At 41.7% G+C, this 25,132-nt stretch overlaps 3 protein-coding genes across 3 annotated transcripts; all 3 read right to left on the bottom strand.

The window, feature by feature from the left end:
- Positions 1–4,640: 4,640 nt before the first annotated feature.
- On the bottom strand, positions 4,641–6,119 carry Bfra_011552 (putative nonribosomal peptide synthetase 12 protein; the record flags this gene model as incomplete). The annotated part of the gene is made up of 1 exon (XM_037341879.1): positions 4,641–6,119. The coding sequence occupies one exon, from the start codon at positions 6,117–6,119 to the stop codon at positions 4,641–4,643; it is 1,479 nt and encodes a 492-aa protein (XP_037194736.1).
- Positions 6,120–9,273: 3,154 nt separating this feature from the next.
- Bfra_011551 (putative methionine type protein) lies at positions 9,274–11,008 on the bottom strand (the record flags this gene model as incomplete). Its single annotated transcript, XM_037341878.1, has 7 exons — positions 9,274–9,330; positions 9,382–9,468; positions 9,525–9,686; positions 9,750–10,013; positions 10,077–10,672; positions 10,745–10,906; positions 10,966–11,008. The coding sequence occupies 7 exons, from the start codon at positions 11,006–11,008 to the stop codon at positions 9,274–9,276; spliced, it is 1,371 nt and encodes a 456-aa protein (XP_037194735.1).
- Positions 11,009–17,201: 6,193 nt separating this feature from the next.
- Bfra_011550 (putative cbf nf-y family transcription protein) lies at positions 17,202–18,665 on the bottom strand (the record flags this gene model as incomplete). The annotated part of the gene is made up of 1 exon (XM_037341877.1): positions 17,202–18,665. The coding sequence occupies one exon, from the start codon at positions 18,663–18,665 to the stop codon at positions 17,202–17,204; it is 1,464 nt and encodes a 487-aa protein (XP_037194734.1).
- Positions 18,666–25,132: the final 6,467 nt, after the last annotated feature.

Below are 25,132 nucleotides of genomic sequence, written 5' to 3'. Positions count from 1 at the left end.
CCAACTGATCATCGTGTTTGGTGCGTTTCATTGAGGAGATTCCAAAGCTCGCTTGCTCTTGAGTTTTGGGGGGGGGGGAACTTTGGACTTTGTAAATCATGGAATAATCCGTTGAGCACAGCACAATATAATTTCAAATGGCAGAATTGAAATACGTTTGAGTGGTACTAAGCAGATATGACGATATTTTCAAGTGTCTTGAAGCCGGTACGCATATTTTCGCGTTACAGTGTAAATACATTCTCTCCACCCGGAGCCACCACTCTCTGTGTGTCCTTCAGTCGTATCACTCGTCGACTTAATGGCTACAATCCTTCTCTACCCTCTTAAACATCCATGACATGATGATAAATCTGATCAATAGACTGATCTTTCCCCTTCCTGAAAAAACTCTCTGGTGGGATACTATCCGAACTCTCATTGACATAGCTTACCATATTTGACAACTTGATTCTGTTTGATTATTTTGACTCTATCCTGATTTCGTACTTCAACTTCGTGGGTAGATTTATCAACAAGCTGTTTTTCGGGGGTGAAATCTCGGCTGGGGGGCTTGCAGAGGTAGCAATCTGGTCCCTTCGATTTCGTGCTTTCGGGAACTGACATAATATTGGAATACCATTGGAAAGTCAAATTAAGAGGCGAAAATAATGCTGAGTGTGCGGGGTCGAGTGATCAGAAGCATGCAATGTTTGAGGAGAACTCGGGGGCTGTAGTTCAGTTTAGTGCCGTGTCTAGTATGTACACGTTAGGGCAATTTTTAGAATATATAAACATTGAGTTTTGAGACGAGGAAAACATCACATTCAAAGGCAATATCCCTTTCGAAGAGATAAGAATCGACGTCGAATTAAGAGGCGTAAGGAACTGGGATAATACTTGAAATAATCATCATAGGGCTGTAGGGCTGAACACGTCGTCTATCACGCCATGTAGGAGGGGAATTGCGTGATTGAATATCAAAAATAATGTATTGGGAAATAGAGAGGGTCGCTTGCAGATATTGTGGTGCCATGCTGGTTTGATTTGAGAAGGTGCTATGTCCGCGAGAAAACACGTTCATGGAGAAGTGAAGTGTTGTAAAAAATTACTGATTGAGACAGGATTTCTTAGCCTCACCTAGTATGTCTGGAGGATCTTTCTTCCATTTTGTATATTTGATTTGGCGACGTGTGCGGAATCGTGATATCAAAAGCAAGCAAAGAACGCATAGAATGCTCCGAATTGGAGGCTGTACTTGTGAAAATGCTCTGAAGAGCCGCGAACATAGATTTATGTGATTCTCTGAATGAAGCTTACCATGCAGTCATGCGTGTATGGGCAGTCTATCTGAATTCTAGTGATGTACAGATGTCTTATACAGGTGGAAAGTGAGCAACATAAAAATATACTAATTTCTTGCCGAAGGAGCGATTTTATTATGAATCAATTTTTATCCAGGCAGTTTTCTTCCGCCGCTCGAATTTCAAATGCTTTCTGCACTTGCTGAAGGAAATCCTGACTTTTCAAAAGTCGGATTCTGAAATTGCCGTCCTGATAGCGGTTACTTCTTGTAATCAATTGGTGAATATGAATATCATTGGTATCAAACCATTTCGCCATGTGAATAACTACGGTAATGTACATGATTTGCTATGGATTCAATAGTCCCATTACTATGACTTTGAAGATAGAGAGCATTTCATGGCGAAAAGAAGGCTAGAGGAGTGTCTCTGAGACGAGAGCCAGAGTCTATTGATCACATTGAGCTAAGGCAGTTAGCTTCAACGGAATGGCGTGGTCTAGTGCTTGCAGTCTGGTCTCATGAATTGGTTCTCAAATATTCATATAGGCTGTCCATATGCTTGCATTATCGCCATTGTACATAATGCTGGAAACCTCGTGGTAATTCATTACCTTCTGAATACGCCGGAAGGTGTACGGCGACATACATTTCTTCGAGATTTTAAGGTGTAAAACATCGTTTAGTTTAACCAAGTATCATCTCCGTGTACGAAATACGTGTTTAATCCTAAAACACAAAATGTAATTGCGATCTGAATAGAGAAGATGCAGGCGTCGCTGTGGATTTGTATGGATGGTTCTTACTACATGCACTAGATATCAAGTCGAGGCTCCTACTCAAGCTCTTCTTGATGGTTGTAGTTTATTTATATGACGAGAAAATCTACGATTTGACTGATTTAAGTTTTAGTTTTCTACATTTCAAAATCAAGGCACGTAGGAACAACGGTGACTGACATTTTTCCAATGAGACCGACGACCCATACTGTAGCGGTGCAGAGTCGCAACCATATATTTGAAACAATCATCAACAACTGTGGTATTCATGACGATGCAGTACCATTAAGCATGGATATAATCGAGATAAGTCAATATGCATCAAAGATACTTTGTCGTAAATCTCATATGTTCACCGAACAATATATGTTTACGAAAAGCCTTGATAAAAATGCGCACTGCGCGTTGCTAATGATGATTTGAAATGAAACTTCCTAGAAAGTAGCGACCGCAAAACAAAAAGTGAAATCTACAATGCATTCGACCAAAAATGTGTGCGAAGCTTTCACAATGCTATTGGTTTACGCAGGAATTTCAACGACGATCTAATAAAACAACCACATGATGTGAAATCAAAACTCAATTCTCAAAGCTTTGCTCGCAACAATAAACAGAATATGAACATGTGAGCCCAAAGAATCCGAGGCGCCTCCAGATCGCAAGTGGCAGGTCAATTTCTTCTCATGGAACTCCTGAATACACTAACATATGAAGGACGATCAGCGCTATCAAGACTTCATCTTATTGAAACTCCCCTCACGCTAGTGAGAACTATCCATTGAGATGATTCCTTAGGTTTAAAGATCTTGCCAGTCGCAATCATTTGAAGACTGAGGCATGAACTGTAGTCCCAATACCGAGATCTCAGATAGAAGAATAATACGATCTAAGCTATGCACAAGGTTACATTGTCAGCGAATCATATCACTTGCTGTACAATTCCCACAATGCTCAATGATAGGTGATCTAGTCGAACATCCAGAAACTCAATGGAGTTTCGGTCTCAGTGCATGCCAAATTTGACGATAATCCTACTCTGTACTTGATTCCGTTGAAGGTTGTCGAAACGATAATGTATGACGAGAAGTGTGGAACGTAAGCTATAGAGTACGTTTTTGCTCCGGAGAAGAATAATTGAAATTGAAATGAAGCCACTGTGACTGCAACTTTCCTTTCCACAAGAAATCATACGATTTCAGCAGTCCATTCTAATCGTTCCATGCACTGAATGGAAGTACATGCTCGGCGCCTGGAACAAGCCGCAGGTAACCAGCCAAGGATACTCGGTTTCGGCTTTAGCTGAAGATGTATTCTCGCTCTCAGTCTCCGCTATACTTACTATCTATATTTACTATCTTCCTCCGAAAGCTCCATGAAGAAGCGATAAACAGGGGGGAAGACCCACAACTGACGAGTTGGATCACGTGAAACGAAAGGATTAGGATCCTTCTCAGGATCGATGGCTTGCATGCCATGAATTTTCTTCAAAGATCGATTCCAAATAATAATTCCACTACTCCGTACCATTCGTTCAACAGCTAATCAAATTTCAACAATCAGTCTTATCGTCTGAATCTGGAGAGTGTACTATCCGGATAAGTATCTTACAGTGCCGCCCCATTTTCTTGCGCCATCATCGCTTAGTTTTGGGTGCTGTTTAGTTCCTCCCTCAGTGCTAAGAACAGCGGATTGCTTTTGATATAGAATCCACTTTAGTAAACTCTAAGGGCGAGGATCGTGATAATTCATTGTGAGTGAAGTGGGAGTGAAATCTGAGTGAAGTGCGAGTGAGGTGTGAGGCTGAATAGAGAGCTTCAATATTTTGATCACGACATGATATGGTCCGTGCATACATAGTTCTACCTAGCCTTGAGTTGCAGCACTAGCGGACATGGTGGGATCAGGTAGCCACAACATGAATTTCTAATTCTTTCTGCCTGGCTTCAATTCCATCTCCTTTACATCTTTTTCTTCTTCACAACTTCACCAAATGCGCCTGGAAAAGCGACCACCCCCGTCAATCTAGATTGTATTATTTTTTCATACACATATTTACATATTTGAGTCTGGAAATTCCAACATACACCTGTCACGCACGTGTAATTTTGCTCTGTGATCACTGGCTTGGATTTCTTCCCTGCCGTTGTGAGATGGCGTTGAAGAAAGATGGGTACCTACCTAGGTAGCTGCATACATATGACGGGAAGACAAGGCCAATCCGGTATCGAAACTCCGGTATCAGGTTGTCAGAAAATAGCAAAGTATTGGACAGACGTCAAGACGAGCGATAAGGATAATCTATTCTATTGATCTAATTGACTAACGTGTACTTGCACTTTTCCTACTCCGTCCTTCTATGTCCCAAAAAGATTCAGAAACCTAGATTAAGTCGTATATCGTATGAAAAGGAGAACCAAATTCAACAAACGCCATAACAAACGAAAGAATGCCCTCCTTCGGGGCTTAAATTAATCAATAAAAATTCACAGCTCATGGTTTCATTATCGTGATATCCAGTCGTACTAGGGCGGCTGAAGAGAGGTGCGGAGGTGCGGAATTGATGATGTCCAGTCTTTCTTCTATGAGTCCCAGATAGGACCAAAGGCTGGAATTCCAAGATATTCCAAATCCTGTACGAGTTTTATCGTCAATTTAGGATTTGAAATTACAATAACGGCTTCCGACTGAGTATCCCGATACTGTTGTATCACAAGAGGAAGTGTCGCGGGTCTTCCCATTGTTGTCGTATTGTGGATGTATGCATTAGGTCCTAGTGCTTTGATAATGCCACCGATTTCATCACCATAAGTCGTCAATGGATCTCGAGTTGACCAAAAGAGGTTAATTCGGGTTTGTTGTGCAAGAATTACTGGTAAGCATGGTGCAATTCCTGAACCGGTAGCTACAAGCAAAATGCTTCGGAACATGGGAGCGATTCTTAAAACACCACATGTGGGCGTGCGACGAGCCCAAATCTCCTTTGGTGGCTCATTTATCAACTTTTTTGTCCAGTCACCTGCGTTCGAGATGATGAGGGAGAAACCATCTCTTTTGGGATCTGCGACTGTGGCGAATGCATGCCATTCGAAGAGAGGACTGCTGGATATACGGATAGTTGTTCCCGGCGAAGGAGTAACATAGTCGAAATAGACGCGCAATGCATGAGTTGAGAGTTGTTCTGATTGAACTTTAATCTTTCGGCAATTGAGCCACGTCATAATGATACTCCCTGTGGCGACAGCGAGGAGCCACATATTTGGGTTCACTAGTAATGCCTTTGACAATTTCTGAGTTACTGGTCGCTGAAGATCGCTAGTGAGTACGGTAAGAGTCCATAGCAGAGCGAGTGCTGACCATCCTGCAAATCGATGGATGATTTCAAAGCTATTGTGAAGTTTTGCACGAATAGATGGATGAGCCATAACGATCATTGAAATGAGAAGAATATCCAAGATGTAGATGATAATGAGTAAGATGATCTTTTCCGCGTTGTATGGTCCCCTCCAGCTACTTTCAATAGAGAGGAGAATGAACCAAAATGTCGCGGCTGAAGCACATCCGGAATGAAGACCTCCCAAGTGGTAGATCTTTCCCATACGTCTGCGAAGCCATAGGGGGAATGACCTTGGCGCAGATGCAAAGATGGTGTACAAAAGATTGATGACATGCTCCTCCCGAATGACAATTGCGACAACAAGGTTGATTGAGGTTGCTAAAGCAGCTGTTGTTTGACTTGGTGTTCCATTTGTAGCCCATTGGTACAGGAATCCCACGACGCCTCCCAAATTGAGACAAAACACGATTGTAAATAAAAGTCGATATTCGGAGGTGATGAAACGATAAAATCTCAAGATAGGTGTGGCAGATTGTCTTGCAACATCTTCCAGAATTTTGGGATCCACGGATACTTTCATCAAGCTTGAGCCTCCAGAACTATCCGATTCTGCTATGCTGCGAGAGGATGGCGACGGTGGTAGTTCTTTCATTTCGCTAGTATCGCTTGAGTCCGTCAGACTACGAACGTCTGGCGACTCAACCATCTTTTCTGGTTCTCCCATCTTGCAAATCTGTGGATGCAACAGCTAATGGCAGAAGAAGTTGTTGAGTTGCAATAAATTGATCACTGAGGGAGTCCTCGGGAGAAGATAATAAAAAAAACGTCTTTGCTGGAATCAGATGTTGGAAAGCGTATGAAGTAGAACGACTTTGGATCTGGAAAGCAAGTGCTAAATCTGATACTTCCAAAGAGAACTGGATGTGTTGAATAGCTCGCAAGATGAGAGTATATATAAAGTTTTTGGTCTGTCCTCAAGCAGACCATGACGAAATAGTCAATATGGTTTCCGTCTGAAAAGGAGGACTCCGAACGCTCCATTAGGAAGTCCAGATGGAGCAGGGTAAGGGTTTCACTAGGTGCTAGTGAAGACTTATGCGACGAGAATGTATAATGAAGTATGATTTGGATAAGAGGAGTTAATGAGACCCAATCCCAATAGTTCATCTCCACCTTCGCTCTCTCCGACGCTGTTATCATTCTATACAATGGTGGTACGAGATTGATATCTTCTTCGACCACCTGAAGGAGTACCCCCGTCGAGACAGGGTGGAAACGTGCTCACAATGTTACCCTCCATTTCAGTAACTTCTTCTCGCCACTCACCACGTCATATCAACCAATAATTCATTGTCTATGATATCCAGTTTCATATCATAGTGGTGCTGCGGAAGTGGAGCTTCTTTTGCCCGATAGATACTATCTCTATCTACGTCTCCTTCTGCTCCTTTGGACGCCAAGCTACAAGGTCGAATTGTAGGAAGGAGATAAAGCTCTTGCCAGCGCTTCCTCCTAGTTTAATAGGATATCAACCAACCCCGTCAAAGTGTTGTTCTCGAGTCAAAAAAATTTGCTGGAGGAACTTCCCTTGCGCTACCGGGTCGGACCTCTGCACATTATCCTGGTTCACATGTGCGTAAGGCACAAGAAGCACTTGTCCTATTCTGTTCGAGCACAAATTTTACCGTTATGTTGAATAATGCTTGCCAGTTGAGCTTAGACGTTCCTTTGAATCCTTTCAATTTAGTTTCTACGTCCGCTCTTGCAGCGCAAGACAATAATACGTTGTTACGAGAGGTAGATCTACATATATTCACGGCGAACCAAAACACTTGAAGCAGAAGTCCCGATTGACAGTAGTCAAGAAGTTACGGGGGAGTGAACACCATGTAGGATGGCAACCTTGTAGGCTCCGGAGTCCTTACTTAGGCACTTCAATAACATCTGATCTTTGCGTTGGAACAACCAGTTTTGAATTCGTAGAACTGAATTATCCAACAAGTAAGAACTTGCACGACCCCTCACATCAATTTCTATTACACTTACTGATCTCGATGCATTTTGAACTACAAATTTTTTTGGTGTGAAGCCGAGCATGTTCTTTTTTTAAGCATTCGCTGCCAGCCCTTGTCAAAAGCTTATACCCTGCAACTTGCGCGCTTACCTTCCAACTTGAGGATCATCTTATCACGATGTTACTTCGCGCATCATTTCGGCACTTCTAACGACCACATTGCTTTTAGAAACAAGACCCACCTATTCGCAAGCCACCTTCCACTTCATAACTAACATGTTGGTTATCTAACTTGTTCCTGCAGTTAACGATTTTCACATGTTGCAAGTGGTGGAGTATTTCTTGTTTTAAAGGTGTTTTTCTCGGCTTCATGTAACACCATGTGAAAGTTGAAGAAAAAGATGTTTGACAACAGGCATATTATTACCTCATATATGCCAAGGCAGTGGGGGCTACACATCATGGACGTGGGGTATATCGCAATTTGAGTTTATTTCGGCACCGAAATTTTAAATATCAATATCGGTGCAGAGGGTAAAGACCTGGGTATTCAGACAATGAACACGCAAGCTAGAAGTGCAAGTGTGTGAATCGGGAAAAATCAATAATAAATCTTGTTCATTTTCCTTTACATCAATATCGCGACATTGCTAAAAGTGTTGACGCCAATGCATCGTAAGTTCGTGTCATCGCAGCGTCAAATCAACTACCCTGACCTGTTGATTCGAAAGCACGAGCTGTTTTCGCTCATGGCAAACGACTCAAAAGTTCCGGTTGAGATGACAATTCCTAAAAGCTCAGAGTTATCAAACACGAAAGACGCAAAGTAAATTTACTTGCCGCTGAAAAAAAAGCATTCACATTGGGCCACCTCTTTTGGAATTTTTGTGAATTTTTGTAGTTTCTGTTCAATGTGAAAGGTCGAAGTGATGTTATAGATGTCGACATCTTAAGCTTAAGCTTAAGTTTAAGATCGAAACTAAGAACAGTGAGAAAACTGGAAAAGAATTCTGGAGAAGAATTCTGGAGAAAAGAACCCCAACTAGAAATAGGCACATAAATTGTACCCACAGTCAGCCTTTGATTCATAATCATCCTTGCGCACTAAACAAGGATGACACCATCCTTCGAATCAAAAATTGTTCCCATTCGGTACTGTAAACCGGCACTATACATCCTATGCATCACGTGAGTCGTGTACGAAGGATGATCTACGGCGAGGTGCTGTTTGTTTATGAGCATTCTAGATCACTCTATCGCTGTGCAAGACCCTGCCACATAACACCAGCACAAATTTGTCGGTATTCCTACAGATCTGTGTGGCAGGGTCCAGTGCATGCTGGTTGGTGATTATGCGGTAGATGTAGCCAACCCTTGTATAGAGATCTTGGCATAGATAGTAGATGTGGATCTAGATGTATTGATTGTATGTGAGCAATACTAGTATGAAAACAAGTTAATCATTGTAAGATTAGACTCTTAAGTGGAGACAATCTTGGAGATAGTCTTATCATTGTCCGGAAATGGGAATAAAAGATTTGAAATACTTCGACGCTCGGGGGTTGTGATAACATCATTCCAAATCATCAAACTTCATGAATACAGCAATCATATTACCGCGGGTGTTCGGCCGAAAGGAAGATTGAAAAAGAAGAGAAACGAAGAGAATGTGTGGAAAGCACAATTGTGCTTTAGCTAGTCTGGAATACAAATGCTATAGATATGCCAAGGGTAATGACCGACATCCGAACATGGGTATGGTAGCTTGAGGTGAACGAATATGAGTATGTTGAATACTCAAGTTCTTCTTGAGAAAGAAAGATACGAAAATGAATGATCCAATTGCAAGTGCGAATGCAAGTGCCTAATAGTCGTCGCCACGACTGATGACTTCTTTACCACCACTGTGGAGCAGAATTGTCTGGAACCAATGGTTAGCTTCAGAAAATAGTTTTGCAAGAACTTTTCTTACATGTTCAAATTGTGCTGTATATGAGCCCTTCGCGTCGACAAGTGGAGCGTAAGACTCCATTATTCCATTGTCTATCAAATGTCTCATCTATCCACAGCTGTTAATAATCTCTCAACGCATAACGGCGATGATCAGTCACCTACCCCGAGATGATAATTTCTGACTCCAAGACGCTCCAAATAGCGGCGGCAGAACACCAAGGTTCCAAAATTGGCGTCGATGGTTTTGAGTAAAGCCTTGGCGGACGAAAGCTGTACATTGTGGCTTCCGACATCGTCACTTCGTCCGTAGCCATAAATGCCGACCTATCACATCATCAGAATACATCCTCAAGACATCAAGAAACGAGAGAGAAGTGCGATACATACATCATCTCGTAGATAACCCGTTCCAGTGCTACCGAAAGTCTCAATTGCAAAGACTTCTCCCTCTTCCATCTTATCTCGATTCTTGTTCTTGATAAAGGGGACTTGCTTGCCACCATGGATATGGTATCGAAGAATGTCATGGCCGGTAATATTTCGAATAGATTTTACCGGGAAAACTTTTCCTCCAATCTCCACTTCGTAACTTTCCATGACCTCCTGGATAGCAGCACCGATATCACTCATTCTTGCATCAATACCAGCATACTATTATCCTATTAGCTTGTGTACTCCAAAGCAAAGTTAACGCTTTCAATTAAGGTGACGTGCCATAATGCCAGTATTAGTTGCGTCTTTCACAGCAGCCAGGAGGTTGTCGTAGGTATGGTCGAAAGCGACAGTAAATGCTGAATCGACGATGCGACCATTCACTTGCACTCCGAAGTCGACTTTGAGTACATCGCTATTCTTCAGAATAACATCTTTTCCGCCCGGGTTCGGTGTCCAGTGGGCTGCGATATTGTTAAGACAAAGCCCGGTGGGAAACCCCATACTTGCTTTTAAGCTATCTCCAATTTCGAGTCCTTGATGGCCAGACAACGCACGGATTCCATCCTCTATGCCATCGGCAATTGATAAAAGACTTGCTCCTGGTTTGATGAGCTCCTTTTGCGCATATTGACGAACCTGTCGGTGGATCTCTGCAGCTTCACGATAATCGTCAAGAAAACCTTCGTCCCAAAGGCGTGAGTTGAAACATGATTCCTCATCCGTAATACGGGACGTATTCTCATATGGCAGAAGTTCTCCCTTTGGAAATGCAGATGGGAATAAGCTAGAAACAAGCACACTTGGTGGATTGGTTTGTCTGAGCTCTGTTGGTTGCCTGTTCTTCTTCTTTGGCTTTTTTCTTTTCTTCTTCTTTTCTGTAGACAGATAGTTAGTCGGTATTGAGATTGATGTCGTGGATGATTGCTGATCGGAAAATCGCAACTCACCATTAGACGAAAGCTCATTCACCCCAGATCTTTCTTTGACACCATCATTATCATCGTCACCATCGTCGTCGCTGATGATTCCACGATCCAAATCAGCCGAGCTTGAACCTTTGTTAGGTTTCGGATTTTGATTGGCTGGTTTGAGCTCGGCGGAGTTAGAAGCTAGATTCCGAAGTCAGCTTTTGATTCATGATTATGTAATTTACCATCGAAACCCGTACCATCGGGAATTTGTTGATGTTCCTCGGGGGTCTGAGATCCCATATTGAAGCACTGAATTGAAGATAATGCCGTGGGAACTTGGAGAAAATCTTATAATTGATGTTGAGGCGAGGAGATATATAATCAACTGACTGCACATATAGTGGGGCTACGCCCTTCGGAGTACAATTTGTTAAAATGTGCATGACTAATATTCGAGTGCTGTTTTCTGAAACGAACTTTTGATTACACTTCTGATCTACGAAGGGGCAATCTTTATTAAGCGGTTGACATCATTGTACTTTGAAGCTGTAGATGTAGATGTGATAGGCTAATCTGCGGAGGCTTTGTGAACTTTAAGCTACGGACATCACATGATCTCGTAATCAGGTGCAGAGCGTCTGATGAGCCACGATTTAATCCCAGTCATCTCAGATCTTGCGCCTGGGATTGTCTGGTACATGAAGATCATATCGTACTCGAGAGTACCAGATTTCAGACTGAAGGAATAAGCGTGACAATCAGCGCAAGACCGTGTAGTTGGTCAAATAAAGGATCCAGCTAGCTAACGATGACAGCGCTATCACCAGATGCAGACACTTTACAATCATACCCTAACAGGGCGACACATCTTTTGGGATTGAATTCAAGTAGCAGTAAGGCTTTATACGCAAGCTTCATATGGATAGCCTTCATGATATACTGCAATACATGATTTAGAAATTCCAGGTCTTGCGATCTGTTACATATCTCGAGACCAATCAAACAACACTGCTCTTGATAAAACGCTCTTATGTAGTTTTTTAAGAACTGTGGCGCCAAATTCAATCATCGAACTAAATATTTTGTGGAATTTTGATGACTTCAACAACTTGAACATGGTTGTTATTAAACTGTGAGGTATTCACACGAAATGCTCGACGTAAAGACTCATCACGGAGACACAGCTCTTTACATCATTTGCGCCATACCCTTTGACTATTTGCATATCACGATGAATTTGTATTATTATTAAAATCATGTCTGCCACATCTTCTCAATTTACAAAAAGCCACAACTTCCATAACTTACCCCACATCCCATTATATTCACTCCCCTTAAACCCCGCTCTCACTTTTCGCTTCTCATTCGTGACCCACTCATCACTTAACAAAAAGTCCCAATCAGAAGCAAAACATTAGCTCGAAAGCTCCAAAGCTTAAACTTTTCTTCCACAAATATCTCAAAAAGTACCTAGAGATCTACAATTTCAAACCCCCCCTCCCCCCAAAAAAGAAGAAAAAAAGAGAACCGACAACAATGGCAAAAGAAATCTCACTCCCGCAGGAGTGAAGCCCAGAAACCTTGCAAATCGTTGTCTGTGGCAATGCTATCATCCAAGTCGATGTTACAGAAGTCACTCGATGGGCGCGCCGAGCCAACCACTGCACCATCAGTTAGGATGTTCATTGAGAGGGTGCAATTGTTTGGAATTATATACCAAAGGGACAGATTCACTATTGAAATTTGGTGGGGTAGGGCAATTGGGCAATTGGGAACTGGACAATAGAACTGTGTGAATGGTCTCACCTGAAGGGTGGTTTCTGAAGTGTTTCTGGTGTTTAATAAAATAATTTTGCTCGAAACCGCAGTATGATATCTCCAAACAACTCCAAATCCTTGCTGAGAGGAAAAATTCGCGCATGTTGAATCCCTCCGGAATTGTGCAGTCACATTCCCCAAGTCACAGAAGTTCGGGCTCAGTATTACTTACTTTCCTTAAACTCAATATGAATAGTAGCTGACAATTGACCAATGGTCCAATTCCAAATCAAAGTCTACCACTTAAGCTTCGCCTTCATGATCTGGCGAATTGGAATTTGGCAAGAACCGATTGCGCCATATTAAACAGCGTAATGGATTCTTGTGAGGACGCTACTTGGAACGCTTGACAAGTGCTTCAATAATTGACTTCTGGTATTGTAAATGCTCCATTGACGATATACTCAATCACTATCTCAAGGAAGCACACAGAGGAATAGTTTGTTACTATAACACATTTGATTGTCACTCACCAGCCTCCTTCCTTGTCGCCATCATAACATTTCACTGTTCATTTCACCACATCTAAACATTATTTATGACCAAGTTTTCTTCCTTATGTTTGCCTTGTATCTAAAGCACTTCTTGCTTCCGATAGAGATTTTTTAGTATATGTGGAGGCACGTCGGTCAGCTTGTACGAGGTCTGATACTTTGATATTACCATGAGAGTCCCTATTTATACAAATTCTGAATAAACATTAACCCATAATATGTAGACCAAAGATTGTACAGTGGATTGCAGCATTCAATCCACAACACATTATATGCAGTTTTGCTTTCAATAAATGAATAATCTCACTAATTTAACATGTGCGAAAAAGACAACCATGCTTCTGCACGCCAACGCTCAGAATAGTGACTTATCTACTCGTACAGTAGAATTTGAGTCTCGAAATCTTTCTCTCCACGATATATAAACTATCGTCTACCCTTTTGAAACATTTGTCAACAACTGTGTAGAATACTTGAACACTACTGAAATGTCCTGTGGGTGTACGAGGAGATCGTATTGAAAAGCGGCGATGTGAAGGTACTACTTATTCTCTTTACCTCATGTTTTAGAACCAGTAATCCTCTATAGGAGATTCCCACTGCGCCTATAGCGATTTTTCGGTCTCATTGCCATTAAGAGACAAGAGATTAGGTAAATACATATAATTCTCACCGAAGGTTTTCATCACCAATCTATTTTTCTGCTATCCACAAAAGCTTATGAACTCGTGCTATCTACTCACTTGATTTTCCCCTCTATAATATATCCTACATCTGATACATAGAATAGTTCCACGCTTTTCAAATCAGCCCAGTTAACCTGGCGATCAATTTTCACCTCGTCGCTGTCATTTCTTCACCAAACTTGTGCGTATGAGCTAAAGAATGGTACTAAGAGGACTTTTATACCTAAAATTCAGAGATCACGGACATGAGATGTGTAAGCAGTTACTCAACGTATGATTATGCTGGTAATATCGTGGTGATCGACATCCGCTAGAGAATTCGCTTAGCATCTTCATGTTCTCATTTTACTTCTCCACCGGGCATTCTCAACCCTATAGTATTGTGTGAATATCAGCCAGTTTTCACTCTAGCAATATATGTAAGTTGTGCAAAATGAACGGTCCACTATCCAGGTCTGGACACCCTGTGGATGTGGAGGAACGCATACACGACACGCACAAAGTGCTTGATGCTTGGAGGTGGGAGGTGAAAGGTGGGAGGAAGATATGAATAATCTGGCTGGTGGGTAAAAGTTTGTCAACGGTGGATAACAATCTCTCCTATTGTCGAAGTATACGATAATCAACTTTTCAATCAAGAGTCTAGTTGTTCCTAGTTCTCACTACCAGATCTACTCTCGCTGTCACAAATCTATCGAGTTTACCCCTCTTCTCCCCATCACGAACAATCGTATTCTAAAATCCAACCCTAAAACACTTCTTACTCTCAATCCACAGCCATATCTCCGAGTTTTTCGAGGTCACGAAACTTCGCCTTATGTCTCTGGCGACCAATTGGATCATGATGTCCGTGGATAATGAATCAGTTTGATTAGAATATTTATACTTCCCAAACAGAATTCACTTCGAATTCTGACCGTGTTCGGATGGAAAAGATGGATTGAAGGGGTATTGATAATGGGTGTTAGTTACTATAGAGTCATAGCATCATGTTATCCTTGAGCTGCCATAGAATCTGTTAGTGTAGGTGAATCATGCTCATTGCCACTCCGCCCCCCTCACTTCAACTTCGCACCGCCATTCCTCCTCCAGAAACCTCCCTACGAGGAAGTTTATAAATCGTTCTCATTTTCACCATTCTCCAGGAATCGATTGAAGAAGATAGAGAAGGCCCTGGAAAATTCATTGCGCCGATTCTGCTGCTGGATCTGCTCGCATCTTAGATTCTACCTCGATGTCCCATATAAACGCATGTTTTTGTCCCGAAATTCTTCTCCCGTTGCATAGCTTGAAATTTAATCACCGTTTGGGACGTTCATTATCAGGGTATACGGATGAATCATGTCTATCATTGCCATTCAATCACCGTCACCACAACCTCCGCCACCTCGATACCCTAATCTCATCTCATAATTCCCTTCCACACAACATCTTTCACATACTTACACATCGATTTCCTATAATAGTATTGCCATATCCTTTGGATCCCTCCCCACGTATTGCCGCATCGAAAATCTACCATGTAAATTCCCTCATGTCATGTCAAGAAGAAGGCAGATCTTCCCTTTTTTATATGAGCTCTCCTGGCGCGTTCAAATTCCATGATGACTCCACTTTAAGAATTCAAGTATTTTGCATTCATATGTAACGAATCAATATTCCATTTTCATACGGCGCCTTCACAACAGTTTTTTTTCATATTCTGAGTCTCTGTCCATTCAATGAGCCATATCACACGAATCTCATCCCCCATCGCAATCACACATTGCAAATAAATATCCCATCTTCTCTCCTCGTTTTTGAGATCAACAGAAACTACAAAGTCTCCCCCAACTACCGTTGCACGACTGCGTACCATAATACTCCTCACAATAGTCAACTTAGCATACTAGGGACTCACAAATTAAAAGCTAATTTTTAGCGGAAGATATACCGATTCTTTGATACGTAGCAGAAGTGATGATATGATGCAAAATCAATAATTATATATAATACTAGGTATGTCTATCGCTGTCAAATCAAGAAACTATCATGCCATCGTTTCCTCGCCGACTAAAAATCTTCATCGCTGCTTTCTCAGGTTCCAGTCACCACTGTCGCTCACATATTATCTCATCATCATCATCATCATCACTGCCCATTCCATTTCGCCCAGACCTCATCCCAACTCCCGACCTCCAAGCTATCTCATCATACCTCTCTCCCCATCACCATCTCCACTATACCCTACCCCTCCCCCAAATTCAAGTCCCAAGCCCCCCATTCCCCTCACCAAACATTCCCAATCCCTACCCTCCCATCCAAAAGACCCATTTCCAAGAACCGTTTATGGTAAATATTTCCCACCACCAGAAACACACACTCCACATCCCATTCACTCGAGAACTTAATTCCCAAAAGTCTCGAATCCTTATTTCACACACCCTGTCTAATTATAAATCGAATCCAATTCCCATCCAACCTACCACCCCAATCTCTAAGCCGTACCCCCCAATCCCAACCCCATGAATCAAACTCATTCCCAGATTTCCCTGTCCTCCGTTCATCCCTTATCACATCACAAAAACACAAAACATGCACCATCCCTTTCCCTCCTCTCCTCTAAGACTCACCCATCTTGGAAACCCCCTACAACCAACTAACCCTCCTTCCCTCCCCCCTTTCTCCTCACCATTATGACTTTCAATCCCCTCGTTTCCATTTATACTTCTTCGATCTTTCCCTAATTTTATATATTAGATTAATAGAGTAGGTAATCCATATATATAACCCTCTAACCTCTTCCTCTCCTCTCTCGTTCCCTTTCCTTCCCATCTACCATCTCCCATCTACCATCTCCTAATCTTCACATACATACATCCTACCTCACCCCACCCCCACATTCCTCTCCAACCACTCTACTCACGCGACTGACTCCATACATATAGACACGCAGTAAAGAGCCATCCATCAATTTCCTTCTTTCCAAAGCCCAAGCCCAAGCCAGAGCTAAATACAACGAGAAAGAGATGCAAATAAGAATACCAGGCAGATACTCACCAAACACATAACAGCGAAGAATTGCGAGAACAAAAACAATAACATAACATCACCAGACAAAAACCTTCAAACAAACAAAACAAAAATAAAAGTAGTGAAGAATTGTATAATATATAAATCCAACCTAGGTAGGTAGGTAGCTCTAGTCAATCAATCCTTCATGCATGCCGATCCCCAAGATCATAGCACCACAAGTCCCAAGGCACAAGGCACAAGTATATCCTCCTCAATTATCGAAATTGAAATCGAAGAGTCGAAAAGTCCACCGCATAGCGCCACCATATATTTATGTACTGTATGATATGTATATGCTACACCCTTTCAACGCCCATTTGCCCGTCCATCCATCCATCCATCCAGCTAAAAGCAAACTGATCTTTTATCAACCCTAAGTATTGATTCCGCACACTGGTTATATTGTAATTGTATTCTTTTGTCTCGGTAGAAACCTCCCAATCAAGATTCAACCTCGACCTTCTTCTTCCTTCCTCCCTTTCCCTTTCCTCTTCCTTTTTTCTTCGGTTCACCCGCATCCACTTCCGGTTCCACTTCACTCTCACTGCCCTCTTCCTTTTTCGCCGCCGAAGCTTTCCTCTTTTTTCCCTCCCCATCCTTCTCCTCCTTCGCCGCCGGCACAACCTCTTGAACCCTCCCTACAATCTCACTCAAGAAATCAAATTGATCATTCTCCTCCACCACTCTCTTCAAACAACCCGCCGTCACTCTTTTTCCTCCCTTCTCCCTCGCGACTTTTGCCGCGCCTTGTACTAACGATATCATGAAAAGTTCCAAGGCTTTCGATACTGCGACCGGAGTAACTTGCGCGACCTTTCCTACTTCTTCATCGGCTTGCATTATACGTTTTATGCGGGCGACGGGAAATTTCGTGCGGATTTCTATTCCATCTGGATTTGGATTTTTGTTCGAAGGAGGAGCCGCGGGGGGTTGGGGTGCTATGGCGAAAGACATATTGGGTTGGTATTGAGGAGCGTGCGATTGATTGAATGGGGCGGCGGTAATAGGTTGAGGTTTGACGCGTGATTGACGAGGTTGTCGCGTTGTGGTATCAAGTTGATTTGTATATGATTCGTGGTAGAGAGGATTGTGAGGGTTGTTGTTGTATTGATATATCTCTACTGGATCATTACCCAGATTGAATGGCGAAGGGATGCGATGATCGTAAGGGGATTGAGAAGATAATGCCGCTTCAGTATTTTGGAATTGATCGAGATATTGCGAATGTGGTTGTGAATGTGGTTGTGAATGAGAAGCGGAAGAAGAGGATGTAATGATAGGTGAATTGTTATTATTATTAACAAAATCTGATTTGATGGTCTGAGAGTGAGAATGAGAAAAAGAATCCGAATGAGAATGAGAATGAGAATGAGAATGAGAATGAGAATGAGAATGAGAGGGGTAGTAAAATTGTGGAGCCGTGGTTGGAGTTATCGCAGTAGTGGCCGTAGTGGCAGTAGTGGCAGTAGTGGTTAAAGTTGTTCCTTGACTTCCGAAAGAATGTGTAGGTGGTAATGCGGGAATTGGTGGCATATATTGATTTGTGGTGTTAAATGTATTATAATCTGGAAATTCATTCACTAAATTTCCAGGATTATTGGCCGTGAATCTTGGATGGTTTGAATGATTTGATGGATTTGATTGACTTGGATGATAATTGAGATGTTGTATTGGTTGAGAAAGGCTTGATGTTGTTGATGTTGTTGTTGATGTCGATGTAGGTGTAGGCATAGTACCATTGCCAAAATGAGGAATCCCCGGTGATCGAGGTGCATATGATGATAATGATGAAGTTCCCGATGAAGTGATTAATGGATGAAAGGATTGTTGATGTTTGTTGGGATTGGAATCAGGTGGTAAGAAACCTGATAAATCGGGAGATTGAGGTGTATAAGTTGAATCCATTTTTGACCCAGGTCAGGTATTCTTTCTTAATTTCTCTCTTTTGCCTTTTTCTCTACCTTTCTCTCTTCCTTTCTCTTTTCCTTTTAATGGATTTTGGAAAGGAATATTTTTGACGTTAATATATTTTCGGTATAGAGTAAACTGGAATAAGAGGTTAAGAAGGTTAGATTATCCGAATTGATGCAAGGCTAACACGGTAGAGAGTGTTGACCAGGAAAAAGACTTTGGACGTTGGACGTTGGACGATGGACGAATAGTAAAATGGGATTGAAACCAATGAAAGAATAAATCTTGGTGTCTTCCTCTCGCCTTCCTTTGAAAGAGTTTCCTTTCTCTTGAAGGATTTTGGATGTGAAGATCTCTTGTTTTCTGCCACTTTGAATGGTATCTAGTACGGACCGGACCGTAAGCTGGTTCCTGGAAGATTTAGATGTATATACCTAGGCACACCGTGTATATACCGGCACCGGTACTGCACTGTACTGACTGTACTGTATTGTATTGTACTGAAAGAAATATATCTCGTTTGTGTAATGGACTCAATTCGACTTACGAGTACATACAGTAGGACGTAGATAGCTTTGAGTCAATCTTCTCTCGAGATTCTTTCTTTATTGTAATCATGTATCAACCTTCTTGATTTGAAGGAAAGGCCCTCGGTTCTATATAGGAGGCGAAGAGGATGAAGGTGTATTATTTCTTCTTTGTTCTTCTTTTCTTCTTTTCTTCCTTTCTTCCTTTCTTCCTTCTTCCTTTCTTTACTTGTGGATATTAGATATTGGATCTCTTCATCAGAGACTTTCAAGCTTCTCCTTCATCAACTTGTGATACGACTTCGAGGTTCGTTTATCGTAAAGCGGTGAAATAAGTGAGGCGATAACAGCAAGAGAAGAAGACCGAGGGAGGGCTAGTAATGGAAAATAGTTCCAAGGAGAAATGAAAAAATATTTCGTATTCAAATGAATAAATTGATTGGTTGAAATCAAACAATCAAGACAAATAGATGATGGACTCTGATCAAACTCATATATCTCTTCGAACTTTAATTGGTTGATAATTCCGAGAATTCCATAAAATTCCCTAAACAATGGAAGCGAGCGAGGTTAATAAGTTTCTTCAATGTGCGATGTGCGATATGTGATGTGCATGGAAATGAAAAGCTTTTGAGCGGGGTTGAACTGGTCATTTATGTACACAATTTGAAAATGACTAGGATTTGAAATTCGACTAATTGTGAATAGGATTAGTATCATGTCAGAATATCATGTGGGAAACGCGGCTCAATTTATTGTTGATCAAAATATTAAAGCAAAAAACGTTCAGCTAGATAGTTCACAACCCGTCAGTCTTTTGATATTGATCCATTTCACTCAAGGTGGTTGACACATTCTCTCTCACGAATTCTACGAATTCTACGAACTCTACAAACTCTACAGATTCATGTGATTCAAGAACAGGAGAAAACATCCTTGATTACACAACAGTCATTCACTTCTTGGCATTCCGAGATCTCGAAGCTTACACGAAAAACGCGTCGAGAACTGTGGCTTACTCACAATACCGTGGAAACAAACATTGTTATGAGAAACCACCGAGCCTTTTCAAAAGTATCTGCCGAGAATACATCAAATCCGGTCATCTTTTGTTGCAAAGCTTTTGAGCTCGAGAACGAGTCAGAACTTTGGAGCACGTCGCCCTTTACTCATCCATAGGTACTACCTAGGTAGGTATGTACTATTGTATCTTCAAGCGACGATATCTCAACCTCAACCTCAACCTCAACCATACCCTTCTTTAACATCCTCCAGATATTGAATGATGATAACAAAGAGCTTACCGGAGATCACACCCAAGTTCATAACCCGGCTACTCACCTAGCTTGTGGTTTTGACTCGGGTTATTTGTGATTATATGATGGAATTAACTTGATCTAATCTGACAATATCTTGGATTTGGAATTATAAGTTTGACGATCTGGTGTTTCGATCATCCTTCAAAGGTTGTTGATCACGGGAAAACGATATTGGTAGTTTGCCTCTATACTTGATGGTTTCAGTAGTTTGGGTTGATCTCAATTGATGGAGTAGCCTTTTTGATTCCACCAAGTACCTAGTATCTTTCACGGAGATGGATATTCTCTCTTCAATTCTTCCACCATTGCATTTAATTCATGTTTCTTTCCCTTCAAACCAATGCAAACAATCGACTCGAAACAATCAAAGACTTATTTTGAAACTCTTCTCCATGATGTTTGCTTCATCTCATCCGATATTCTTCCGTACTTTATTGTTTTTGTTGCAGATCGTATTTTTCGCCGAGCCTCTAAATGTCACGAGATTGGATATAAACGGATTGAAGTTTTCAAAAGGTTTTAGACCATGAATAAGGCTTTGGATTTCTAAATTCTTGAGTCGCTTTGATTCCTCAGACCACTCAAAGTCTCAGTATTTTCTTCTCAATCTGAGGAAGGATTCATCGTCCCGTTTTGCCTGATGGAGAAATAGGCTGAGATCTGTATTGTTCGGTAAGTTTAGTGACATGGTCTAGTTCAGGTTTTGATTCAAGCCTTCAACATCATATCTCGTGATTTAGTTTGAGAAATCACTGTTTTGTTGCACATCTAATGATTGAGGGAAGTATTTAAATCTAGACGCCTTCCCCTCTCATAATTTCCTAGAATTTTATCTTCCATTTCACCACGTGATTTTTTATATTTTTATATTTTTATATGGATAACTGAAGTTTGGACATCTTGTTTTCATGGGTTATTTGTTGGCGTTGAACCAATTGTAGTAATTGGGTACAATAGTACAATAGTAAAATAACTCAAATAATTATCACATGAATATCATAATCATACCTCGGCGCAGGAGCGGAATATCTCAGCGGAGGCGGAAATTCTCTTCACATCCATCCGTACCTAAGCTAAGCCTGACCACCACCACCCACACTCACCAGCACACAAAATTCGCTTACACCACACCACACCCTCCCATCCATCCATCCATCCATCCACCCATCCCAATAAAAACAACACACACATCCCGCAATAAAAAAAGCAACACAAACTGCCACGTATACACAATCCAACAGCCACGCTGAAAAATCATACATGCAAATGGTACTTGTAATAGGGTGTTGAGAGTGTGCAGATGGGGTGTAGACCTTGCACACCGCTTCATGAGTGGGAATTCCTCTACACCCTCAGGAATTTGAGATGTGCAACAAAATTTGGAGATGAAGGGAGGGAGGGTCTGTGGGTTTGCGGAGAGGAGGAGTGGATAGGATGGGAGGGGGAGGGGTGGATGAGTAAGGAGATGATTATGGTGATGAGATGAGTGAGGTGCATGTATGTATGTATGTATGTATGTATGTATGTGGAGGTATTCAGACTTGACTTATTTATATAAATAGATTTCCCATTCCACACATTTTTTTCACGAGTCCTTGATTCATTTACCCATGTTTATCCATATTTCTACAAGAGTTACCCAAATAACCACCACCATCAATCATTCACCATCACAACAAACAATCAATCTTAGTACATCATCCACACGGGACTTCATAAATCAAACTCCCAAGCTGAAAACCCAGCCACACTTACATGTAAATAATCTATCGCTTCTCTTGGCTTGGCTCACCATGCCTACCTCGGATACCTCAAATCCCTCCCAAATGGTTACGGCAAAAATCGCGGCTTGGGATTTGCGGATTTCCGAGGTTGTGTCACGTTACGTTACATTATGTTATGATATGTTGGATTATCGGGATGGGTTGCAGATAGGTAGGTGTGCAGTCCTTTTTAGATTTTATTTTTATTTTTATTTGGTGGCCCAATCTTGGGGTGTTGGAGTGAGTAGAGATTGTTTGCTTGTTTGTTTGTGTGTGTGTGTGTGTGTGTGGGTGTTTTGCGATTTTCTATTTCTATATCTGTTCTTGGTTTATTGGCTGTTTACTAGGTATCTTCATGTTCGTTTCTGGATTGAGGAGGTGGTAGTTGAGGTCGTACAGATATATCTGCTAGGTACGTATGAGTAAGTACTTATCGTAAGGTTGACATGACTTGATGTGAATACCTACGTACCTAGAAGTAAGAATATCTCTTCAAAATTATGTGTATATCAAGTACCTGCCTAGATATCCCATTCTCACCAAATGTTCGGGAATCAGACAGTCTGAAATCATTCCCCCACGTGGACTTGTGCCACTGTAGTGAGCAGTAGAGATGTTGTGTCGATATATGTACACCAGTCCGTCGCATGTAGTACAGCGATGTGCTTGTTTAGATACTTACTATATGAGTATTTGATGAACGTTATTTCTCTATTGCACATCTAAAAATATCACGACTCTGAAAACTCGGGGATGCTGTATACCATATTTTCCTCGCACAGTGCCAATCCCTGAAAGATGAACATCATATTATATTATAACAAAAATCACGAAATTTCACAAATCGATACTCTCAACAAGTGTAATTAGTCTCCTCCACCAATCATACCTCATGTGATGCAAAACCTAACTGTTGCACATCTTCATGCACGTACCCGGCCATGGTGCGCATGCAAGCGAATATGCATAGGTAAATATTTCTTGCATTACATATTCCTCACAAATGATGGATGTAACACTGATATGAGAGGAATTGTTGCATATCGGGATACAGGAATGATCTCCTCTTGTAGCACACACTTTCCCATTCTACTATTATTACTCAATGCATCGGATATCAATCTCCATAACTAAGGTTACTCCAACCCCTCCACAATTCCCACACACCACCCAACCCCCCAAAAGTCTACTACCCATCCATCTACATCCAACCTCGCGGTACCAAGTACTTTCTCTCCCAAAAAATTAACTCAACTCACCCAAACCCCACAAAACATCGCACAAAGTCAGCCCCCAAGAAGAAAAACTAACAATTGGTGCACACAATCCAAAAACCAAACCCCTTTGTTGCACATCTCCATGCATGAATATATCATAAAATGCAGGTCTGCGGCGTGGCAGGTCAGAAATAGAGTTGTACGAGTGGGAATCTAAATGTGAATCTGAATTTGTGTATGCGTGATTTATTTCTAGGTAGGAGGATATAAGTATGACTTTTTGGGGAAGGGGGGTTGGAAATGGAGATGGAGATGGAGATGCGTGGTGTTGTGTGTTTGGAGAAGGGGTATGTTTTTGTGGTTACGGCTATGCAGATGTGGTATTGAGGAGAGGTAGATGTATTTCTCCTTTGGGATAGAATAGTTGTCTCATGCATACATTAATTCCACAAGGTTACACACACAATCTCCTCTTTCATCCAAACCAATAGTCATTTCCGGATGTGATGAAGTGAGGATTTGTTGCACATCTGATGCAGGCTGCATATGCGGATGATCGGGTGGACATTTCCACCATGCTGTGCGCTGAATCATGCACATTCCTGTGATGCCCAGAGTGCATTCTGTCTTTTAGATATCCAATCATTACCCATCTACACAACGAAGAGAGATTTGTTGCACATCTAGTACGACGGGGCAAGTGGAGCAGAGCCGTTGATGGAGAGCACATGCATAGTATTCGGTAGGACTAACTTTCCCTTCTAGATCCACGGAGAGAGGTTTCGCAGTATCACGCTATCCAGTAATTCTTCGTTCATGTGATCAGCATGTATTTGTTGCATGTCTGAAAATCCACACATATGCATTGTTTTTGTTGTCGTCTGTAGACTGTATATGTGGACTCTAGCCAGCAGATTGCCGTGTACGATTACTACGCCCTTATTTACTTTGTCCAATGACAGCCCTTTTATGCAACTGAGATGGGTTTGTTGCATGTCTAGTGGATTGAGCCAGCATATACGTCGTAGCATATCACATTGTATTGAATCCCTTCAGACTACATAGTTCAATCGTTCGGTAAATATTCCTCCTGATGTTTGTACCCTGTGGTCCATCTGGCTGAGAGGTTACACTACTGATAAGTCTACACGCACTCCTTAAACATTGTGTCGGATTGGAAACGGAAGTCAAAAGCCCTCCGTAACACCAAATAAACCAATCATGTCCACTTCATATAACATTTCACACTTTATGCACACGCTCCACTACATATCCAACACCGCATAACTGTTCTACAGCATCATTCTCGTCCTACACATCTTCCAACTAACCAATCGACATCCTCCACCCGACCTAGATACCTCAACCCCAAACTCCCTTCACCCAATACCCTCATCACCATGTGACAACCAAACGCAACAAACAATTTGTTGCACATCTCAAAGAATGATGCCCTTTGCGGGACTTTTCTTGTGACCCACTTAGCCATTCGATCTACCAATGATTTGATTGGAATAGGCTATGTGGATCTTTGTTGCTTGTCTGGAGGACGGACACTTGCGTGATGCAGTGTCGAGTGCATTGATTTCCTGATCTGGGATAGACTGCGCATAAGAGTACGGGCTATTGGATGTT

This window comes from Botrytis fragariae (genome assembly GCF_013461495.1).
Source record: "Botrytis fragariae strain BVB16 chromosome Unknown tig00000037, whole genome shotgun sequence".
In the NCBI taxonomy this organism is placed as follows: Eukaryota; Fungi; Ascomycota; class Leotiomycetes; order Helotiales; family Sclerotiniaceae; genus Botrytis; species Botrytis fragariae.
Note: the sequence above shows the minus strand (reverse complement) of the source record. Positions and strands in the feature narration are given on the sequence as shown.